The 24,386-nt window shown below is 30.4% G+C and overlaps 1 protein-coding gene across 2 annotated transcripts; it reads right to left on the bottom strand.

Annotated features, from left to right (window-relative positions):
- Nucleotides 1-15,680: 15,680 nt before the first annotated feature.
- On the bottom strand, nt 15,681-22,404 carry LOC106765870 (membrane-bound transcription factor site-2 protease homolog). 2 transcript variants are annotated; one of them, XM_022782881.1, is made up of 10 exons: nt 22,249-22,404; nt 22,103-22,168; nt 21,947-22,013; nt 21,250-21,348; nt 20,973-21,076; nt 19,924-20,068; nt 18,263-18,343; nt 17,706-18,167; nt 17,256-17,576; nt 15,681-15,963 (listed from the first exon to the last, which is right to left on the bottom strand). In XM_022782881.1, exons 1-10 carry the CDS (start codon nt 22,377-22,379, stop codon nt 15,799-15,801), a joined length of 1,641 nt encoding a protein of 546 aa, XP_022638602.1. In that variant the 5' UTR covers nt 22,380-22,404; the 3' UTR covers nt 15,681-15,798. The 2 variants fall into 2 exon arrangements, with proteins under 2 accessions (XP_022638602.1, XP_014506125.1); XM_014650639.2 differs by having other exon boundaries at nt 19,924-20,065.
- Nucleotides 22,405-24,386: the final 1,982 nt, after the last annotated feature.

Here is a 24,386-nt window from a genome sequence, read left to right as displayed (position 1 = left end):
ATAAGGGTTAGGTATGGTAGTTAGAAAGTCCAATATCACGCTCTTCTTCCCCAATGGGACCATTATGCAATACAACAACTTTCTTCTCTAATTTCTTTCCCCTTTTAAACATTCATCAAATCAAATAATTATATCAAAACTTTTTCTTCTTTTTTCATCTTTCCTAACATTCGCCATACACACCAAGGTAATAGTCTTCAACAAATCAGGCTAAACAATTTTCTAATACCCTCAAATCATTATGCTTCATCACATTTTCAAACATCGATCGCCAAACCTAACTCATTTTTCTCTATTTATACACGCACAACACACATACACAAACACTCTCTGTCACTAAATACTTTTTTATTTACAAACACAATAATTACAAAACATTATCCCATTAGCTTTCAAAACAATTTCCCAGATTTTAATTCGGTTTCCGTCATGCTAACGTGGCATCCAGCCCTGAATTAAATGGGAAAACAAAAAACGTGAAAAGGGGGCTTTCATAGGATTGAAAATTGGAGAACAAACACGTGGCGCTACGTCGGAATGAAAGCTACAACTAATGTGCTGTGTTGTATCTGACAAAGAAAACCACCCATTCAACTCCCTGTCTTGTTAATTCTATACAATATTTTTTATACAAAAATCTTTCTTTTACATATATTCTACTTATTCATGAGTTGAATTAGCTTTAAAAATCACTTTCTCATCTATTATCAGAGTAGCTTATCTCAGCAAGATCGATGTAGAATTTTGTTTCATCCACTATTGAACTATCCATTAATTATATTCTTACGTTTGAAATGTCTATACCTCGATGTAAAGGAACGTGTTAGAAGTTTCACTAATCTATAATATATCAATGAATATAAACTTCACTTTATAAATCGATTTTGTGAGATTTAATTATATTTAAAATAGACACTCCTATTTTATCCCATTTTTTTATATCTATCAACATTTCCTCTTACACAACTTCTCTCGTAATCAGTCACTCACCTTCTCTCACCTACGCTGAATCTATTATATTATTATTTATCACAAAAACATTCAAAATTTTATTACATTTTATATTATATCCAAAAATCTTATAAGATTTCAAGTCTTCAAATCTGCAACATGTGTTGTTGTATACATGTGTTTTCGTCGGTCAAATCTTTTACTAGAAATATTGACTTTTTAAGTAACCACTTGACATCAACTTTATTGCAAACTTTGTCCTTGTAGGGTTTTTCAATGTAATCCTGTATTAAATAAAGTTATCCAATATCATGAATACATGTAACAGCCACACTTGTCAGCTCAGTTGTTTTTTATTTAAGAAAAAAATTATAAAGTTATTAAAAAAACCATATGCTAACAAAAAGTGAAGTAATGGGTCACATAGGTTTTTTTTATTTTTAAATAATATTTATGGAGTGAAATTTGTAGGCTATGTTACCGTTATCTTTGATTACACCATTCTCGTTCCATTGTTTAATGATTTATTTTCTCAAGTTTGGGTTATTTGATTGTGGACCACTCGATTAGTGTTTGTGCTGTGGGCTTTTGAAACTCAATCCAGAACAAAATTCATAAAAATATTTTAATCTTTCATTTAGATGAAAAGCTAATTTATCCTTTTAATTCCTCTAAATATTAAATGCTACCCACTATCTTCATTGCAATTTGATATGATATTTTAAGTTTTCAAAAGTTGTTCAAAACCACACTTTTAGTTCTAATTACAAAACTATCTACTCTTAATGTATGTAAATAAAGAAACTAAAAAAACATTAATATTTTTAATGAATTTTTGAATTATTTTGAACATAGTAAATTCATAGTTATTTTGAAGATAATAAAAGATAAATAAATAATTATAAAAAAGTAATTAAAAAATAGGAAGTGATGAGAAATGCGGTGGTGACACCTGAAAAAGTGGAGGTCCCAAAGCAAAGGTGGAAGCAACACGGAACTCGAGGCAAGGACAAGGTCACGGTTATTGTCGGTTATGGCAGTTTGCCACGTAACGCCCACATGCTCCTCTTATTTCCCGTGGGCCCAACCTAGCCCAGGCCCACTAACCCCACCGACAAATCTCTTTCCCTTTCCCTCTCTTTTCTTTTTCTTTAGTCAAATGTAACGTTACGTCTCTTCTCCCAGGCCCCACTTTTCCACTTATTCTGCCTAAATAAATAATACCTAAATGCTCTCTCTCATTGCATTGCATGCATAAATATCTCTCATATACATATATATAACATATAAAGGAATACATTTATATTTAATTTATTCAAAGTCGGCTTTAGGGTTACCCATGTAAAACACTTACTATAGGTTAAAAAAAATATTATTAAACTTCATGAAATTTATTACATATAACACTTTGCGATTAAATGATTTTGAAAGAAAAATATTTTCCCCATCATGCAATTACAAGTTATATCTTTTTTTTTTTTCGTAAATATAAGAGAATAATTTTGATAAATTTGTCTGCTCATAAAATTACCACATATTTTAAAATAGTTCTTATTAATATACATTAATAAAGGAATTTATTGATATTTATTTACTTTGTAAATAGAACTACTTAATAAAAAATAGTTGAACGTAATACTTATAAAAAGATTTTTCTATTTTAAAACTTTTCGTAGGAATTTTATAATATACTTATTTCACTTATCGTGAAAGTTTTTTTTTCATTTAAAATATATATAATTTGTGGATCTCAAAATATAGTATAAACTATATAATAGAACAATTACATATAATATGATAGATCACTCATCTATAAGGTCTTAAAGTATTTAACAGTACAGTTATCTAAAAATAACTATAAAATTAAATCTTTAAAAAGAATCCAAACTATGTACAAGACCAAACGGTTTGTACTAAACTGGTAGATCTTCTCTTTCCAGAACTTGCTCTACCGAGACCTCTTTTCCCTTTGTTCACACCTACAGGATGATCATTGCAAAAGGTAACTCGAACGGGTAAACATGGCAAAACAAAAGAGAAGGGTAAACTAGTGTAATTTAATAATTATGTTAACACACAATTCAATAAATATATAAAACACTCATACACATGCATAAAACACATATACACATATTGACCGACAACTTTACTTTGACTATCCGGACTGATATGAATATGTAGCTTTGGTCGTTCGTGCACTCGTTGGTGTAGTAACTGGAAACGCCATGGATTTCACTATCCATATTCATACCTTACTACCACATTGAAAACCAACCACCGAGACATTCCTCCTTGGAATTATCTTTCATATCTATCTTTAGAAGTCTCATACCACACTACAATATCAACATTATTTCTCATGCATAATACCTTTAAACCACTAAAATAAACACTCAAAGTACAATATAACCATAACCCTTTACAGACCGAAATCTTCCTAGTAAGGTCAAACCGAACGGTAACAACCATCACCCATGAATATGACCGAACGGTCAATTTGAAGAGTAAGGCTAAAACACGAGCCTAATACAGTTTGAGGGTCAAACACTTAGAACAAATGAACACTTAGAGCTTAGATCGAATACTAAGAACTTAGACAAAACTATTATAACTTAGACCGAACACTTAGTGCAAGACCAAATGGTCTTTCACTATCCAAAGAATGAGACCGAATGGTCCATACTAAGTAATGTTGAAGAAGTGATCGAATACTATAACATTCTAATTTTATAGCAAGGTCGAGAAACAATGTTAGATTGAACACCCCAACGAAACTGAATACTAATATAGACTGAATCCTAATAGAAAATCGAGCCCCACTAAGAGACTGAACTCTAGTGTAGGACCGAATGGTACAACAGTATGAACGAACGGTATACTAAAACGAATACCAACACATAATCGAACGATCATTAACCGGTAAAGCCCATAAGAGGCCAAACACAGTTAAACTGAATACCAATACTAATACTAGACTGAACACTATATTAAAATCAACTAACAGCACAAGACCGATCGGTCATTAACTGAAGTTCCACATAAGCAGAACTTAGTTAAGACCGAACACAAGGAGAAGGTCGAACGGTCAACTAAGGACCCTCAGCGAACTGCATGATTTTGTAGAATGACTACAGAATTATGATCAACACCAAATCTCTACCAATTTCCATCATTTTTCCCAACTTCTAATTCTCCAAACTTGTATTATATAGACCTATTCACTTCTCTAAGAACATTTAAACATTCCTTATATTATTTAAAGAGTTTCATCTCATATTTGAGAGTCAATTTTGCAGAATCATGAACTCAATGACCAAGAATCAAATTTCTTACTTTTGGTATATTTTTGAGTGGCTTAAGGATTCTAACAAGTTTTAAACAACTTACCCAGATTCCCCATAGAGACCAAACTCACACTGAACACAAATTCTCCATTTTCACTACCACACTTCCTCCCAATTCCACTCGGCCACTGAACCAGAATTGTGCAGAACCACAATCAACATGAATACAACACTTAATAGCCTTCAATAACAATACCGAACACATAATCATTCAGTTTCACACACATGCAGAATCATCATACAACATTTTCATACATCATAAACCAAGCAATTAAATTAACTAGCTTCCCTTCCCTTTTAACTAGACCGAACAACTCAACACAACAAAAATTTGCTCACCACACCAAAATCCTAGAAACCTATACCTCACCGATTGATGAGGATAAACCAACCAAATGACCAGAAATGTTATGAGAATTGAGAAGAGAAATTTGATGAACACATGCAACCAGAAAAATGGCTTGCATGTGCCATAAAGTTTCGTAATTTCACAAGAATGGAGGAGGATGAAACTTACCAACTCTAAACTCTAATTTCATCGGTGAAAGAGGAAGCCTTTGACACTCGGATTGCTTAGGCACTGCCTGATTTTGGAACAGATGAAGTGAGATGAGAAAATTCTAGAGAGAAAGAGGAGAAAAGGTAGAAACTGATGTTTTAGAGAGATAAAGATACTGAAAATAATGAGATGAGCTGCGTTTTGAATTTTCTACAAAATGCTCAGTCTCTTTATTTTGAGACATTTGTCCTTCCCTCCAACACGTCATTTTCCTAGTTCTGACTATATATATATATATATATATATATATATATATATATATATATATATATATATATATATATATATATATATATATATATATATATATATATATATATATATATTCATTCGGTATAGAAAGTTTTTAAATTCTATTTTAGCTAAAATCTTATCTTATTTTATTTTTAAATTTTTTATAAAATTCTAATTCCACTGTAAGTAGCATGTTTTATCTTGACTTCATGCTCACCGCTATTTTACTCCACTTCTTTTATTTCTTTGTTCATATCCGCAAGGTCTATGTTCTCATTTAACCTTTTTTTCACATCCAATACCATTTTTATCGCGTACTTCTTTGCCAAGGAGGTTTGAGACTCCGGTACTGACACAACAAACACAATAAAAACATTGTGGTATTGTTCCAATAAACACAATAAAAATCAATAATAAACCCAATAAACATAATAATAAATTAGGGTTCAAGACTAACAAGAGTTAAAACAAGAGAAACTTGTATAGTGAGAACGAGTATGAATTGAAGAATACGATATCCTTTTATAAGAAAGACGAGAGTTAGTATGAGAGAAAGAAAGTAAAGAAGAAAATTAAAAATTCTATGTTAAATATAATGAAAAATCACCATAGTATCTATTTTTTCAATTTAAAATAATATATACATTTAGATTATAAGTATAATCGACGTAGAAAATTTTCTATTTTATTATAAAATTGTATGTTAGTATTATATGTAACTCAAAAAATTTCTTGATCAACAATTTTAAAAGGCTAAAATAATACCTAAGTAAAAATTATATATTTGACTATTGTCACTAATACAAGAAAAGCACATAATTTGCTATTAAAATTTTTTTGGATGTTTCTCTCAAAAAATGATAATTTTGAAATTGTATTTGATATGAATCTCATTTTCATATTTCATTTATTGCATATTCAAAGACATTTTTTTTACTGTTATAAACAATTAACATGAAACTCCTCACCTATTATTATTTTTGAATACTAAGGAAAGACTCTTCAAATTAAACCATTAAAATTTGTACTCTACATATATAAAATAAAAATATACTATAAAAGTGATATTTCATTATGAAATAGGATAAAGTACAGTGATTCTAATAATTAGCAGTGAAAAATTGAGATTACAGAAGAAGAATATAGAAGGAACGATGTTGCAGTATAATTTGACCAATGAGCATTGATGAGGATAGCAGGAATCATGCCGACACCTTCCCAAACATCCATACGTATCTCTCTCTTTCTTTCAACCTTCCTTCCGATAATCATGGCCGCCTAATGTTTTTCTGTCACTCCAATGCTTTTTAGCAGAAATTCATGATTCCATCAGTCTTTAGTCATATAAAATTTACTTACCATAATTTAATTGTTCACAGAATACACCTTCTGGCTCTTTCCATATTCTAATGGTGTGTTCATATAATATATTCTAAATTATATATTTTTATTGTTGTAAAAATTTGGTTCAATATTATATGGGTATATAGTATATAAGCAATATTGATTTATTTTATTTTGAGTATAATAAATAAATTATTTTAGTATATAAATTTTAATTTTGTTAATTTTATGTGAAGTTTTTTCATAGTTAGAGTGATTCAGTGTTGTCACATGTTTACTAAAAGAAATATATATTATTAGGCAATAAACCTAATGTCTTACCATTTGCTATGAAAATTTCAATAGTTTTTTAGGTTAATTATGTATTAACATTAATCTTTCCTTTATTATAGATATTTGGCAATCGTTAGATATCAAACACATACTCAATTATATTATCCATTACCATAGATTCAAACAAAACTAATAAAATTAAAATTGTTGACTAAAACTATTCTTTTATTGTACTAAAAAGGAAATATGTTTATAATTAATTGTAGTAAACATACTTTTAAAAATAACTTAAGAAAAAAATGTTATTTGTTCTTATTGGTCATTTGTTCTTATTATTTTTTTTTTTGTAAACATCTAAAAGTTTAAATTATTGAAAGTTGGATATCATTATGATGATCCCATTATTTTAGCGTCTCTATCAAATAATTTGATTATCTAAATTCTAAAGAACCCTAACACATACATTGAATAAAACCCTTAAAGCCATTTATGGTTTATGAACAAAAAATAGCTAACATATATGAAAGAGAAGAATAAAGTAAGGAATATCTAAATGAGAGGTTTTGATACTTTAAATGTTACACGCAAGACTTGACTTGAAACAACCATGGAAGTGTGAATTTATCTATGTTTCAACAGAAGAAAAGAAAGAATATATATATATATATATATATATATATATATATATATATATATATATATATATATTATATAATTTTTCTAAAAGTATTCATTAGTGAAATAAATGTTTTTTTAAGGAAGTGTTTTGAAGTTAGCTTAGATGGCTTTTGTATGCATGATTGTCGATTAAGTGTGTTGTGTTTAGGATTAACTTTAAGTGGCACCATTTTTTTTGTGAAAATTTCATATGGTGATACTTTATATATGACTTGTGTTTCGGTTAAGGGTCGAGTCACTTCTAACACCTACACAATTTCTTTAAGCAATATCTTAATTCTCCAACTTCAGGCTTCCTTCTCACGTCAATCTTGTTTTCCTTCAGACCGGTCGGTCGGGTACCTGTCACAGACACGCCGACGCTCAAGTCAGTGAGGGATACTATCAATTGTGTAATAAATGCACAGAACATAACCCTTTACCTATTGTCTATGGTCTGTATTTGTAGCCTTTTATTGTGGGCCGTGTTTAGTGATTTCTTAATCACGGCCCAAGTTAGGCTCATTCCTAATAATCATGGTTTATCTTAATTATCGATGTTTGCGTTTTGTCGTTAGTTTAGTTTTAACTGTCTAGTCTCAAATTTATATAATCTTGTTGTTTCTTTACTTCGACCGTCCAGTCCTGGGTTAGCGCAACCTTGTTGTTGCTGAATGTATGCACCATACAATATCCAAGTGTGTCTAAGTTGAGATTCTCGATTTGTCCGGTCTGACCGGTCTGGTCGGACCTCCAGTACAATTTGTTTGTCATTAATATTGTTACTTTATATTAAAGTTACACATAATAAATTAACTTTATTGAGAATTAATAAATTTATTATATTGAACATTCAATTGTAATTTTAATTTAGTTTATTCAATTTTCTTCTTTTGCTAAATACTTGAAATTTGATCTCGTTACTTTCATTAATTGTATTTGAAAATCATTGGCAAATTTCAAAGAAATGAAAATTAACTCACATGAATATGTAATTATACTCTTTTTATAAAAAATGTCACATCTTATATTATGCTCTTGAAAAATACAAAATAAAATAAAGTATAATGTGTGTATTTGTTTGTTATGCATTCATGTGAGTGTGCATGAGTGTGTTAACCATTGTAAGTTATTATGTTTTGAATATTGTTTTAATGTTATGTTGGTAGAGAAATATTAGAAATCCTTTAGTTTTTATCTTATACTCCTTTAGTAAGTTATAAGATTAAAGCACACAATAAATAAATAAATATATATATATATATATATATATATATATATATATATATATATATATATATATATATATATATATATATATATATATATGAGTCTTCCTTTTTCCTTTTGGTCAACTTGAATACTGCTTTATTACATGCTTAGTAATAATGAAATGAATGTATATTCATGTTTCAAATGCATATTTAAGTGTTCTACAATGTTGATCGGTCAATAGTTAAGTTAATTTGTGTGAATCTTAGAGGAAAATATTAATTAAAAACACTAAAAAAATTAATGAAATATCATAAAAATAATTAGTTGTTTTTTTACTTTAAAAACATACATTAAGTCATACATATACAAATAATTAAGAGTTAACTATATTTTTTTATTTTTACATCATAAAATGATTTTGATTTTAATCTCTATTTTAAAGTTTGATTTTGTTAGATATTTATACTTAAAAAAATATATAGATTTAATTCCCAATGTTTAATGATGTTAACTTTTTTTTATGTCGGAAATGATATGTTATATTACTCTTTCAATTTTGGACATGTCTCATTTTAAATTACATGTCATCATGATTGAGACCCGTATCCTTTCTTATTATTTACATGAAAAAGTTATCTCTCTTCTTGATCAGATTGTCTTAATGTGATTAAATTAATATTACTAAATTATAATACTTCAGTATTGTTAAGATAATAACATAAAATAGAAAGAATAAATTTAATCATGAGTCATCTCTTCAATAGACAATTTTTAGACGTATCCTCCTTTTCCTTTTCCTATTTTTGTATTTCTTTTTTTCCTTTTCCAAAAGAAAGTTGGATATTTTTACATCTAGGATTTACATACATAACATATATCATTTTCAAGATTAAGAATAAATTATTATTATTACTTAGATTAGATCTTTAAATTTCAAAATTAGAAAAATAAGAGATTTCAAATTGAAAAAAAAAAAGGGTTAGATTACACCATACATACAAATAAAAAATATACAAAAATAATGTATTTGACAAATCAAATACTACAAATATAGAATTGATTTCTAATAAGTTAGTTTTTATAAAGAACATATAAAAAAATTAATTAAATAAAATAAAAATAATATAAGAAAATTAAGATAAACAAAAGATTTGATAGAAAAAAAAACTGTAATAAAAAAATAGGTTGATTTCAATATTTTTTTTTTCAAAATCAGATTCATAGATTATTTAAAGATTATTGTTTAATTAATTATTGTTTTAGATTTTCAAATCAATCAATAAAGTCTTAATTGATGTGTTGGTGTTCTTACTTTTAACCAAAATACAATTTGAATTAAATTTTACTATATTTAATCATATTTATTCATTTGCCTTCTTCCTAAGTAAAAAGTTAATCTCTAAAGTAAAGTCTTATTAAAATTATTATCTTTTATCAAAGTAAAGTCTCACTTATGAATAAAAATTTATTTAATTATATAAAAGTTTCTAAATAAAATCAAAGTAAAATCTTAATTAAATTTAAAAACTTTTAAACTCATATAATCAAAATGAATATAGATTACAATACCTCACTAATTAGTTTTAATGTAAAAATTCTTAATTTTTAGTTAATTTGGAGACAAAAGACATTCATAAAATATAAATTATAATTATAATAATAAAAATAAAGAAATTATTTCAATTTAATTTCAGAATCTATAATAAAATTATCGTAAAATTAACCTTAGAAACTCAACACTACATCAAATTTAAAAATAATATAAAAATAGAAAAATTGAAGACAAGATATAATTAAGCCTTTCAAAAAAGTTCATAAGCTCTTCTAATATATTCTTTTTATATCTCTTTATCTAGAATTTGATCGAGTTTTTAACTTTTTTTTTTTTTATGAAGTCTCATTTATGATAATGTAATATATTATAAGTATATTTAAAATAATCATAAATATTATCTATTTTCTTGATAATTATTGTAAGGACTCATAAAAATGAACTGACTTCAACATGGTCAAGTGGCAGCATAGGATAAGTTGGGTAAAATATTAGTAAAGTAAAAAAAATAAACTTAACATTTTAAGTTCATTCGTTTCTGAAGAACAGCCACCCTTTCTATGTTTTTCTCCTTCCCTGCCTTACAACCTCTTCATCTCAACTCAGATTTTGATCCTTGGTTTGTTGAACAGAAGCTACCTAGTTGATCGGGGCTTCAAGGGCAACGTTTCGAATAGATCGATTTTTCTTTTCTGCAACTGGTTAGTTGAAGCCCCCTTTCTATTCATTCTAGGGTTGTAAGCATGCAACCAATTTGATTACATGTAGCCCATTTCCTATTCTTTCAATTTTAGTTGTTATGGTGCTCTAAGATTTTTATTCTATCATCAATTGACGATCTATAGGCACTGTTAGGGTTCCCTGAGACGCGGGACAGAATTTGGGCATCTGTGAGCTTGACTATTCAGAGTCAAAGGTAAGAGAAGTTAGGGATTTTACTTCTGTTTTGGGAATTTGGGTTTGCATGAATTGGGAATTTACTTGGGATTATGTATTGATGCATGTATGAAGTTATTTTGTTGAGATTTTGTTGGGATTATGTTGAGTTATGTGCGCTTGCATATTAACTGTGAAATCGTGATTTGTAATGGTATGAGTAATATGTTTGATGTGGAAATTGAGTGGTTAAGGACTGTGAATTGTCTTGTGCAAGTTACTAGTTGAAATCCTAAGTTGGGTATGGTGTTTTAGACTGGATTTTAGGAAGTGAGGTAGTGGTTTTGAGTTCTAGGAGTTATAGCTTGAATTAGACAGTTGAGACAACTTAGGTAAGTCCAAAGTGACTTGTGAGAAATTTCAAAATAGCCAAGAACAGTCCTCAGGTGGTAAATTTAGGTTTGAGCCCATAGGTTGAGGAAATTGAAGTTTTTGAGTGTAAATTTGTGCATAGCAACTAAAGAATGAAGTTAGGAACGTTTAGGGCCACTTTAACAAGTTTAGATAAGCCTATAGAACGAATTAGGGATGGTGGAAATCCACCAAAAGGCCTAAAACGAAATGAGAGTGGGTGAGTTCTGCAAAATCTGCAGAAAATCTGCAGAATCCATGCCTTTAGGGCCACTTTAACAAGTTTAGATAAGCCTATACAATGAATTAGGGATGGTAGAAATCCACCAAAAGGCCTAAAACGAAATGAGAGTGGGTGAGTTCTACAAAATCTGCAGAAAATCTGCAGAATCCATGCCTAGGCGCCCTTCAACAAGCTGTTTCACCTTAATTATGGTGCCCGAGCGCCCCTAAAGGGGGCTGGGCGCCCTTTTCAGTTGTTTTTTTTTTTTTTTGACGTTTTGGGAGTTCTGGACGTCCGTTTTGGACGTTCTTTAGGTCGTTCTGCGGGGTTTTTTATCCTTCCGGAGCCATTGGTGAGGGTCTCCAAGCTATTTGAATTACTTAAGTGTTGGTAATTAAAGATTATAAAGAAATTTATGTTAATAAGTAATGTTTATGTGAAAATATGTAATGTCTAAGTATGTATGAGTTTTTTTTATGACATAACTAAAGGAATGATTGTGCAACACGACTAAGGGTATGATGTATTGAGTTGTGAATTATAGTTGAACGCATGTATGTACAAAGTATGTGAGTTATGTAAGTGTAACAAAGTGATGGTTGGTGTAAGTGTAACAAGTATGGTTATTGGACATAATTTCATGATCCTCAAGGGAGGTTATATGGTGATGCCCTATAGTTTCTTGTGATTGACCGTATGAATGGTCAGAGTGTCCTTATGGGGTTTATCTTGACATTCTAATGACCATCCATGTTCAAATAGAGAATGATGAGTCATGTGGTGAGAATAACAGGAGGTCCTAGTCTTGGGTATCTCCATTTATGGGCCAAGATGAATTTGGATGGACTTACACTTGTGTGTGGTAAGGGTGAAACCCGTTGGCAATGGCTTTGCAAAACAGTAGAGGCCACCACAAGTGCACAAACCCCTGGAACTTGACATTTCATACTAATCCGGATGGTCAAATCACATGGTCGGTCATTGGTATTAACAAAATGCATTTGGTCATAGTCTGTATGGTGTTATGGTCCTTACATGCTTGAAATACTTGATTGATAACATGCTTTTTATACCTAGCTTACCCTTGCAATTGTGTGTTTTGTATGTGTGTGACTTTCCCCTTGCGATAATCATCCAAATCCTTGGATGTGAGCAGATGATGTTGTGCCTTTGGAGCGAGCGTTGGAGACTGAAGAAGACCCGACTCCGAGTTCTTAGGACTTCTACTAGTTCTTAGTTTAGATAACTCTTTATTTGGAAAGGACTTCTAGCCTTATTTTATCATGACCTGTATTTTGAAAACACTCTTTAGGCCTCCTTAAATCTTTAGTTGGTCATGTATTTTGGAGAATTATTAAACTTGTATCAAATTTTAAATTTTCAGCCAAATTTGGATGACTGTATGCATCTAATACTGGTATTTCACTCTCTCAACTACTTTTACATACTATAATAGCTGAATCCTATTATATTGTATGTCCATATAATATTTGGGATGTCACAATTATAAATATCTAAAGAATTTAAAAAAAATCCAATCTATTTTAAAAATATTTAAGAAATATGGTGACTAAATAATTACTCACGTAAATAAATAAATAAATTATTTAAAAATATTAATAAATAATCAACAACTTATTTTAGTTTTTTGCATAAATTTTCATTCAACCATATTACATGTACAATCCAAATTTGTAAAGAAATCGAAAAATATTAATATTTAAATAAAGCATTTTTTTAATCTTTGAGCAATTTTGAATATTTGATGAATTGTATGACCTATTGACTATGCAATGAGAAATTGCCACATTGCAACTCTCTCCTTCTCTCAAACGAAGCTCTTCTTTGAGGTGGGTGATGGCTGGGTGGCTCGCGGTTGGTGCGGTCGTGGTGAATAACGGTGCAGGGAGGGCTGACGTTGGTGACGCGTGATGCGATCTCCTTTCGCGAGCTAGTCGTGGCAGATCTACTGGGTGGCTGCCGTGGTTGTCCGATGCAGGTGCAAGGACGGTTCGATCTGAGTTGTTAGCGTTTCTCCGGCGTGGAGGAGATATGCTTCTGTATGGTGGCGAACGGTGGAGCTGATGAGGAAGATGGAGGTTTTCACTTAAGAGAAGAGGATGACGTGGCATATTTTGATTGGTCAATGTTTTTAGTTAATGGACAAATTTAAAAGTATAAGATTTTTGAGAAAAGAAAGAATGTATAAGTAATGTAAAGGTGCTTTTAGTCCATTAATTTTAACCTCATAGCTTAATAATTAAATGAATTTTTAAATCACAAAAAATTAATTAAAAAACTATAATTAAACATTATATAAAAACATAAATATGAACAAAATGCCACATCTAAAATGTTTCAATATTTCCTCCATAGCTAACAAAAACTTTATGATCATTTTAATACTATATAAACAATAATTATGATTCTCATTTTTTAATTTTAAAGTTGTAATAACTATGAAACTAAATTATCTAATATATGCATAGAGAGTATACTTTATGGAAAGTGTATTTTACGAAACCATATTTTATATATTTCTAATTAACAGTTAATTAGCAATTATATTTATTATGTAAAGCTATTTCACACTAAATATACTATTATTGTTAATACTGTTTTAAATTCACTTCATTTTTTCTAGTCTTTTCACACATTTAATGTTTAATATCCATAACATTCATTTATCTGTTTCTAAATTCTTTAAAACTTAAATTTGGTTTAAGAAAAATAAAAATTGATAGTAAACTAATTTATAAACATCAAAACTATTTTCTTAAACATGAATTTGAATTTCAATCTAGTTATTGAAATTGAAATTTACAAAAATTCAAACTTTTGAAAAGATATAAATTTGAATTTAATTTCAATTCAACTATTTGAATAGTATGAAACAAATTAGACCTAATGGTGTCTGTTTTTCAAATCCTATCCACAAATTTTTCAAATGTCCAATCACTCTTTTTCAAACACTATTCTTTCAAAGGAACTCTTTGAGATCAAATTTTCCATGTAAATTCATATTATTTAATCTTTTTTGCGTTACACCTTTTCAATTTCTACAATATCCTTGGTCCACACTCTTTCAAAACCTAGAGATTTCCAAAGAAACTTGTATACTTCTTTTTTATTCCATCTTCTATTTTTTGTCACTTTTTTTTTTATCATTCTAGTATCTTACATTGCTTTTTCTAAACTCGTTTTGTTTTCATCGTTTTCTATACCGTTAGGTTCAAAAAGGAGTATTAATAAATAATACACAAAAATTTATTATTATTATTATTATTATATCTATTACACAATAAAACTGACTTGATTTGGGGTGTGATAGAACTTTTCATTGAATTAGAGTGGAGAAATTGAATATTTATGAATTTTTTTAGTATAAAATCTTAAAATTTAATATTTACGAGTTTTGTGGTTTTTATGTATTATCTAAGTTTTTAAATTTTAGTTCATGTAAGATTTTCTACTTATATTTAAATTTCTAAAAATGGGTCGAATGTCAACTTCAGCTTCGTTTGATAGAGAAAACCCACACTTGTGTCAAGTCTATAGGTCTGTAATATGATCATTCATATTCTCACATTGAAAAGATTAGAAGATAACATAAAAGCAAGATTTTTCACTGAAAAAGTTGGTTCTGAAATTTCAAAAAGATGATTGACCAACTTCAGAAATAAGAGTCATAACGAAGAATCCCTGGTGGCATTTGTGGATAAAATGGGAGGAAAACTATTCAGAACATTCGAGATGAAGTCTAGTTTATATCAGATACAGTTCAAAAGCATTACAACTAAAGATTAGAACAAAGACTTTCTGCACCCTCATGATGCCTTTATGTACCCCATGATGGGTATAAAAAGACCAAAACTCTTAATAATTCTATGATGATTAAAATGTTCTAAAATACAGATACACAAATGTCAGGAAATTTCAAGTACAGGACAAAATATTTATGAATTAGAATAATACAGTAACTAATAATTACAATTCAATGATTGGACTATCAAATTGTTAAAAGTTACGTGATTTTGAGTGTGGGTGTGAAAAGTTGGTTAATTTAGATTTCGAACCAAATATTTACATGGTGCATCTTTGTGAAAGGTGGTGAGCTGTTCCCATACACATCAAAGAAAAATTTAAATAAACGATGATATTAAAAAAAATAAAACTGAAGTAGTTCTCGGAAACAGACAATAATAGAAACAAGTGACCCACCAAGAAGGCATACTCTAAGAACCTTCTTCCTCTTCCTGGAGCTTAGAGAAGTAAAGTGGCATAAAGTTGCATCTAAAATATATTCACCATCCAGAAGATAGACCTGATAATATCATATCATTATAAGAGGAAATTCAATACAAGTATAATAGTATACTTCAAAAGACTTTCACATATTCTACATTCCTTTCAATCTTCATTCCATCAATAAAAGCAGTTTATACGGGATTAAACAAACCAAATCATTTTCTTCAAATATCAACTGGCAAAAGATAGAAAAACTAACAGTTTCTTTGATCAACAATGAGCAGATTGAGATAAATACAATCCTAGCTCTTTTCCACTTGGCCATTTGCTATGAAGTACACGTTATCCTTGTCTAAACAGTAATTACTCAAGAAAATCTGAAAACTATGCAACATAAAGCGAGATGGCCAGACATTAATATTTCTGCCTTCATATTCTTACATTTGTTTACTGTTAACATAGTGGTCCAATTAATTTGTAAGACGGTGGACTATTTTGAGATTTTTAAATAATTCTCTTAACGTTTGTAAGTATGTATTTGAACTAATTAATCAATTTTATTGAGGAACCTCCCTGAGTTCCATCAGAACTCCACCTAGAGAGCGGGGACCTAATTGAAAATATTTAAACAGTTTAAGCAGCTAATTTAATTTTTCAATAAATTCCTGAACTATTTAAGAATAAGAATGTTCAATTAGGTCCTCTGCTTGACGGAACCCTGCAAAAACCTTAATTTCACGGTAGTAAACAACACAATTAAAAATGACTTTTACATTTAAGGCTCCATTTATAGTCTTTTAAAACATAGGTATCAATTTAAAATTGTCAAATATTTCATTGAATTGCATATTAATTTAACCTAACTTTAAAAAAAATAAGCCTATCGTAAAAAAGTAAACTGACTATTGTTTTCTGATCTATTAATCTGATCTAAATTTCTCCTTAAAACAGCATTGGAAGCAACAAAAAGAGCATACAGTTAACAATTTTAGTAACACTTTTTAGAAGAACTACCTTTCTTTAATTAGAACCCAACGAGCTTATAACTAGACTACAAACCCCTTAAATTCATCATAATATGCAGAAGGGTACATGTATTCTAATAATCCATTGAACGTCAATTATACTCTAAATATAATTAACTTACTCAAAAAAGATTAGCAACTACTCTAATTTTTCATTTTTTTTAGTTAGCCTCTCTTTTATCTTCATTGAACAGCTTCTTGTTGTCTGAGGTGAAGTTATAGATAGTCTTCTATATCACACTAAAGCATCAAACATAGAGCTGATAACTTATATTCAGGGATAATATCTACTTGTATATGCTTGGTAATGCCTAACATAAGGAAGAACGTATTCATCACTTACAGGCAAAGCATTGAAAAGAGCCAGCGCAAGAGAGGTATGAAATGTCCATATTAATATCCTTTCCAGTATACTTGGAAAGTATGCAACAATTTGTGGTCCCCATCGAGGCTGATATGATGTTAGCTTAATTGAATGTGCCATAGAGACGACGTCACCAACAAAAATAAAAGTCCCACCACAATTAGTTGCCTTAACACCGGAAGTCTTAGAAAATTGAAATCTGTTTTGTTCATGTGACAAACATTCACGAGAAGGACTTGAATATGCAATCTCAACCCACACCAATCCAGGCTCCTGAACTGGAGCTAAACAAAATTCATCCTGTGAAAAATATCCAAGAACATTCAGTTGCTAGTTATTTTCTTAAATATCGAGGTATAGTGTAAAAGGAACAGAGTAGACACATTGGCATAAATTAGTAATTTCATAAACGTTAAAACAATTGTCTACCTGAAGGCACGTACAGCCACCTCCCCTTAATGTGGCTAGTCCCCTGTCATCACCACACCTCTTACGCTTGACGACATCTTTAGCTTTTAAGCAGTACATACTCCGTCCAATGTTCAAAAGATCAGTTTTATTCTGACCATCATGAAGTGTACCATTAGCAGAGCATAATTTTACAAAGGCAGTAAGTTCACCGGGACAAACATGTTGATTTCCCAGCCATTTGGTGATTTTGATTTCTTCCATCATAAAACTAGGGACACAATAACCCTTCATTTTATTGACAGTCTCCAATTCTCCAGTGCGATGAGAAAGATTTACATTATTAAGCTTAACATTATATGTCAACGTATTGAGCTTCAACCATTCTTGTGCATTTCTGATGGATACATCATCTATCGACAGAATAACGTCACCAGGAGCTAAATAACCAGACAAAGGTGAGGTTGGGGGTACATTCAAAACCTGCTCCCATGTAGCCACCAACATGCAAAAAGAAAGGGCAAGATATATAAGAACCAAACAAAATGATAAACCTGAAATGGTTTAAAAAAAAGTACCATGGGATTGTGACCACTGCTGTAAAAGGGAAACAAGATCAAGGGCAAGAAGAATAATGCCAGTCCGCAAGCTGCACAACACTAGAAAATTGTAGAAGGTGTACAAATGAAATTAGCAATCTCGATCATTTAAAAATCAAACTAAAGACATGGATACTCCCAAAATTATAAGAATAGAAACTCAGGATCTAATGACACCAATGCAGAACAAAATGAAACTTACACCAATTAATTAACTTTAGATGATTTCTTCCAAAAGTCATATTGCGCTACTTAAGATCTGTTAGAATATCATCATACAGGATTATTTTCATGCAAGATTTTGATGAGTTGTAATTATTCTGGAGCTATGGTACAGATATAATCATGATTGAGAAAACTGGACCAGGCTAGTCGGGCCAACTAATTCGACTGTGAGCCAGTCCTTTGATCAGTTCAGTCTAGCCACTAAAATCAGTATTTAAAAACTGGTCATTGAACTGTCACACCAGGTTCGAACCATCCGAACCACACACAGCCAGTCATGGTTGGATTGAAGACCATTTCAATTTTATTTTAACAAAAATACCACTGTTGAACCCAAGCCTTTGTGTCAGTGATATATTGATTGGTAACTTCTGTACAGTTTCTGTTTTATATGGTACATCCTAAGCATATTTAATCAATATAAAATTATTTAATTCAGTTAATTTAGTATTTGTATTATTATTATTATTATTATGTATTTTGCAGAACAATATGATCTTTTGATGCTAATATATAAACTTACCTAAACATTTTACAAAGATTTTGTCAGTTTTTTATTCAGTTGATCATATAATACTTATATGGTATATAATTTCACCTAATTGGTTTAATTCAATGTTAGATGCCTCAGCATGCCTGAATCAGTTAGTAACAGAAACTAGTCTACGAATTAGCTGATTAGTGACGTAACTGAAAGGGAAGAGGGTACCACAAGGAAGAATTAGAAGTGGGGTTCCTTAGGAGTGGAATAGGGAGTGAGAGGCCAGGTCTCTCAAACACCTCGAGGAGTCTGTTCGGAATCTGAAAATAAATATCAGAAAAAGGTACTGAACAGACTGTACAAAAAGAATAAGAGAGATACAAGAAAATAGAGAGACTCCCTCAACGGTTTCCCCCTTACAATTAAAATTGAGTGTGTTATTGACAACTCAGAACGAACCATATTTAAAGGCAATCAAAAGCTTAACTGCACATCTTGAAATCATCAAAACCTTGGATGGCATAGGATAGTGACCAACTCCAAAGACACTGAAGCAGAATGATGGCAACTTTAGTAGTGATCCATAGCTTTGAAAAGATATTTTTATAATTGATTAATCATATTTTATTACTTGTAAACATAAAAAATGATATAATAATTGGCCATAGAGGCAACAAGCAAGGATCAACTCTCTGAAAAGCTTAAACAACTAGACCTAGTGCAACTGCCATGAGCTAAAAGTTTAGTGAAATAGGACAAATTTAATTCAACTGGACCAATCAAGAAATGGTACATATTGCTTTCCCTTCTTTAACAAGTATATATTTTCAATTTCTTTTTAAATTCTAGAACATACAAGAAAAAAAGGTTATCAAGTAGTTCAAGTGTCCATCCTTAATACTAGTATCAACGGATCCTATTCTATTCAACTTACGACTGCATTGTGCCAAATGCCAGCAGAATACACACGGAGAGCAGTCCAATGAGGCACAGTCTGGAACAATTCATAGGCAACCAGTGCACCAGGAAATAATATTGCAATGAAGATGGCAATGTACTCTATTTGTATTCCCTCACTGCTATTCATTGAAAAGATTAAATCATGAGAATCTAGCTTTCATCATTTCAAGCAAAAACTAAATTCGGGGTTATACAATTCTTGTACTTGCATGGTCACATATTAAATAAAAGAATAACAAAACTTTACAGCTAAAATGACCATTAGAGATACACCCTCGGTGACGATTTAAACATGTATCACAATTGCAACTGATGCTAAAATATGTTCAACAGCAATAAGGAGCACCTAAAATCTATTCATAAAGCCTCAACATATAACACATACAATAAAAAAATTGTGGACATTATAATGAATTTCATGTGTTGGGTACACACATGGGTATAATGAAGAAAAATAATAACGAACAAAACCAATATCTAATAATAGGAAATATTTTAATATTTCCCTGTCAATTATATTAAATTTCCCTATTTAATGTCATCAAATCATATCTCTAACATAATAAACTAATATCTGTAACATTAAGAAACAATTTAGTAATTATGACAGTCGTATGTTAGACAACTATTGAGATACTTTGTGAATTTCATTTTTCAAACTCCTAAATTCTCTGTCAAAACTATGTTAAGTTAAATGATTAATTATTAATTTAATAATTGCTACAACTAAAATGCACAAAATAGTTTAATTTCTCATCTTGTTCATCTAAATCATGGATTTTCTTTAGCTTTAGATAAAGTTTCGGAAAAGGAATGCTTTTGACCAGGAGTTCAGTAGAAGAAATGCTTATTTAGTATTTAAACAACCACTCAACTAAGATAACTAACTACGAAGATGTTTTGTATACTTTAGGAGGAAGTAATATAGATGACAGCAAACCAAAGGTTTATCAACACAGTAACACAACAATAGTTGATAATATTAAGTTTTAGTCAGAGGCAAAATATGTGAAGACAACTAACCTTGCGGCAGCAACTGCATGACCAAATTCGTGCACAGAGACGGATATGATGGTAGAAACACAAGCGTACCCAACATCAGCAAGTGATAAACTTAACCCGGGCAACTGCATAAGATGCAGTTATTAAGTTCTTAAGCACATGAAAGAAAAAGATTATTCACATTTTCCATGAGGGTCTTTTAGTGCTGCCATATTTGCCTTGTCTATGTTATTCCTTTCAAAAAAACAAATAACAAACTGATTTAAATTTGAAAGGAAGGAGAAACAAAGTTGCCAACCAAAGGAGGTAAACCAAACAGCCAGGTACTGGCAAAGTTTCCAAGCTTAATGCTGCCACCACAGAGTTGCAATGTTCTGGCTAGTTCCCAAAGAAGAATCTGGACATATTCGGTACTATACAAATTAATTGAAATCCAAAAAATAAAATATTCAGAGCAAATAACCAAAATAGTCCCTCAGAGATTACCAGCTTGAATAAATTTCACAAGTACTTCTAGAAGAAGAGACAAACTACTCTATAAGTACAAAGTAAAAGATAATCTATTTAGAGAAACAAGTATAAAAGAGCTTTTATAATTAATTTATGCATAAGCTAAATTTATCTTGTGGGTTTATGCAAAAGTTTATTTCATTTTTTCCTTAGAAGTGCCTATGAAAAAAAAAAAAATCTAAAAAGACCGTTACGGCTGGTCATACTAGTGATTCTATGATGAAAATTGCACTTAGATTCCCTGAATATGCATTCCTCAAGTCAAATTAGTCCCCGCGTCACAAATGTCGATAACTAATTTGACAAATGGAATACACACTCAAGGATTGATTAGAGTATCGAATAACTGTATATTCAAGGACCTTAACAACAATTTCCACCATTCAAGAGCTAATACCAGCTGTATTGCACCTTGCTAAAACTAATTTACCATCGACTCAACATTTAATAAGAAAAAGGAAATTGAGAAACACCAAAATTCTCACCACAGAAACTCCAAATAGCGCAGAGAGGCTAAAGCCAACCCCAATTGAGAACCATATTTTGAAAAACCTATAAGATACATGAGGCATGCAAAGCAAGTGTAAGAAATAATGAATAAAAAGCAGAACCGTGCGCGCATGCCGAACAGAGAATATGACCTGGAGTATCGGCGACCCAAGAGAAAAAGAGGTGTGTTAAATGAGGAGATTTTGTAGTCGCAATAGCTGCATTTAGACATTACAGATATTAAGTTCTATGCACACAGAGATGGAGGAAAATGAAACAATCGAAGAAGGTGATTTACCAGCAAGAAACTGTGTTGGAAATGTTGGAAGAGGAAGAGGAAGAGGAAGAACTGTGAAGTGGGAGAAGACGGCGGCGTGAGAGCCTTTGAGGCACAAATCTCCTTATTCGCCGACCTTCCACTTCTTCCATAACTTCAATGGCGTTTCTCTTAGTTTTACCTTTTAACTCAAACAGATTAATTTAACCTTTTATATATTCAAGGGATTTTTTTATTGCGTGTTCTGTTTTCTAATTATATCTTTGAAATAATTTTTTTGAATTAAAATAATTATTTTTTTCCATATTATCTTTTATATTATTTTTTAAAAATTCAATCTTCTTTTATTTGACTGTTTTCTTAAACTTAATGTTTTTTAATTAAAAATTATTTAAAAAAGCAAATAAAAGTTCTTTTCAATAAAATTAAAAAAATTATTTATATTTAATTTTATAATTATAATAATAATCATAATAATAATTTTATTACTTTTTATTATTATAAAAATAAATAACACATGAGTAGATCGGATAGAATATCTGGATTTTAAATATGAAATAGTCTCTGAATTTTAAATATGAAATGAATCGTATCAAGAGAAGTAATTATATTTTATATGCTCAAAAGTTGTTAGTTAATACTTATTTCTGAACTAATGTAGTAAAACAAACTTAGCAATTATTGATTGCACTTGTTTTTTTTATGTTTTAACAAGTAATTTAAATTAATTTAATTTCCATTGATCTAACATCCAATAGAAAGAAATTACAATTAATAAGAACTGACATAAAATATTTCTTATTCTACGTCTTAATTCCAGTGTTTTTTAGCATATGCTCATGGCTGATATCTTTCAAACTCACATTTAAAAAAAACAAAACAAAAGCAACAATAAAACTTGATACATATAATTAAAGCATAAACATTACACAACACAAACGAATTAAATAATCTTAAGCATACGGTTTTACTGAAAAAGGTATAAATGTCGAGTTATGACGAGTCATGCACTTATGGTAGTTTTTACTATTTTGTAAAATTATTGTCAACTAGTTTCATCTTATTATAGTCACATAAGGTTAGTTTGTATTATGTCATAAACTATATTGGAAGCACCTAAACAATATCTTCTCTTACTCTCATCACCAAATGTATCACTCCTTCCTAATTGAAAATGAATGATCATTAAAATGTAAAATGTGTCACTATAACTTCCAAGACTGAACTCTCTACATTCATACCAACAAACTTTGATGCAACCTTGTCCGTATAACTCCTATAACCTTGTCCGTATAACTCCTATAACCTTAAATAGATGGAAAATGATATGTAAACAACAGATTTTAACAACATTTAGACACGAGACACGTGTTTAAATGTGAGTGGTGCACGTGGAAAATGAATTTTTAATATGAGAATGATGTGGCAATGAGAATTGGGGGCAGGTTTCAAATTTGGGTTTTATTTTCTCATTTTCAAATTTGTAATCTGAGAAACATTTGAGAGAGAATCTTTAAGCATGAAAACCAGAGAGAGACTTGTCTTCCCTCCACCCTACCACCGCTGCTACCGAAAGTGTTGTCGTACGGCGTTCGTAGGCAAAACATAGACGGTGTCGTCTTCCCTCCACCCAACCACCCAATGTCGACGGAGTGTCGTCGTTCGTACGCAAAACCTAGACGGTCTCGTCTTCCCTCCACCAAGCCACCCATTGCTATCGGAGTGTCGTCGTGCGAACATAAAACCTGCGCTTTCATTTAGGAAGTGAGAAAGTCCCAACTTCTTTGACTTATTGGTTGAACTGTAACTTGAAATAAAACAAGTTATGAACATTTCGCACATTCTGGTTTTTTGTGCAATTTGTGCTTTTGAACTGACCATATTTGTGATATTTTCTTTCAGAATTAGGGACGTTCAATAAACCAACGAAGCATAATTACTAAGAGTCATAGTGTAGGAACAAAACTGGTACCAAAGGCAAAATAAGTGGGTAATTCAGTTGAACTTTTTGCACAGGAAGGTCAACTATGACTATGAAACTCGTTTTGGAATGCCTAATTTCTTTCTCATCATTTTTTCCCATTATAAGTAATTTGGAACCAATTTTTATACAATTTATGAACAAAAATGCGGTAAAGGAAACATAATTACTAAGAGTC

Source organism: Vigna radiata, chromosome 7, assembly GCF_000741045.1.
Source record: "Vigna radiata var. radiata cultivar VC1973A chromosome 7, Vradiata_ver6, whole genome shotgun sequence".
Classification (NCBI taxonomy): Eukaryota; Viridiplantae; Streptophyta; class Magnoliopsida; order Fabales; family Fabaceae; genus Vigna; species Vigna radiata.
Note: the sequence above shows the minus strand (reverse complement) of the source record. Positions and strands in the feature narration are given on the sequence as shown.

Excerpts from the sequence above, each read along its gene's own strand:
- LOC106765870 (XM_022782881.1), bottom strand. The coding sequence starts at position 22,379 with ATGGAAGAAGTGGAAGGTCGGCGAATAAGGAGATTTGTGCCTCAAAGG. Across the intron at positions 22,014-22,102 it reads TTGGGTCGCCGATACTCCAG|GTTTTTCAAAATATGGTTCT; the intron begins GTCATATTCTCT and ends TGTATCTTATAG. Across the intron at positions 18,168-18,262 it reads GCAGTGGTCACAATCCCATG|GTTTTGAATGTACCCCCAAC; the intron begins GTACTTTTTTTT and ends ACATGGGAGCAG.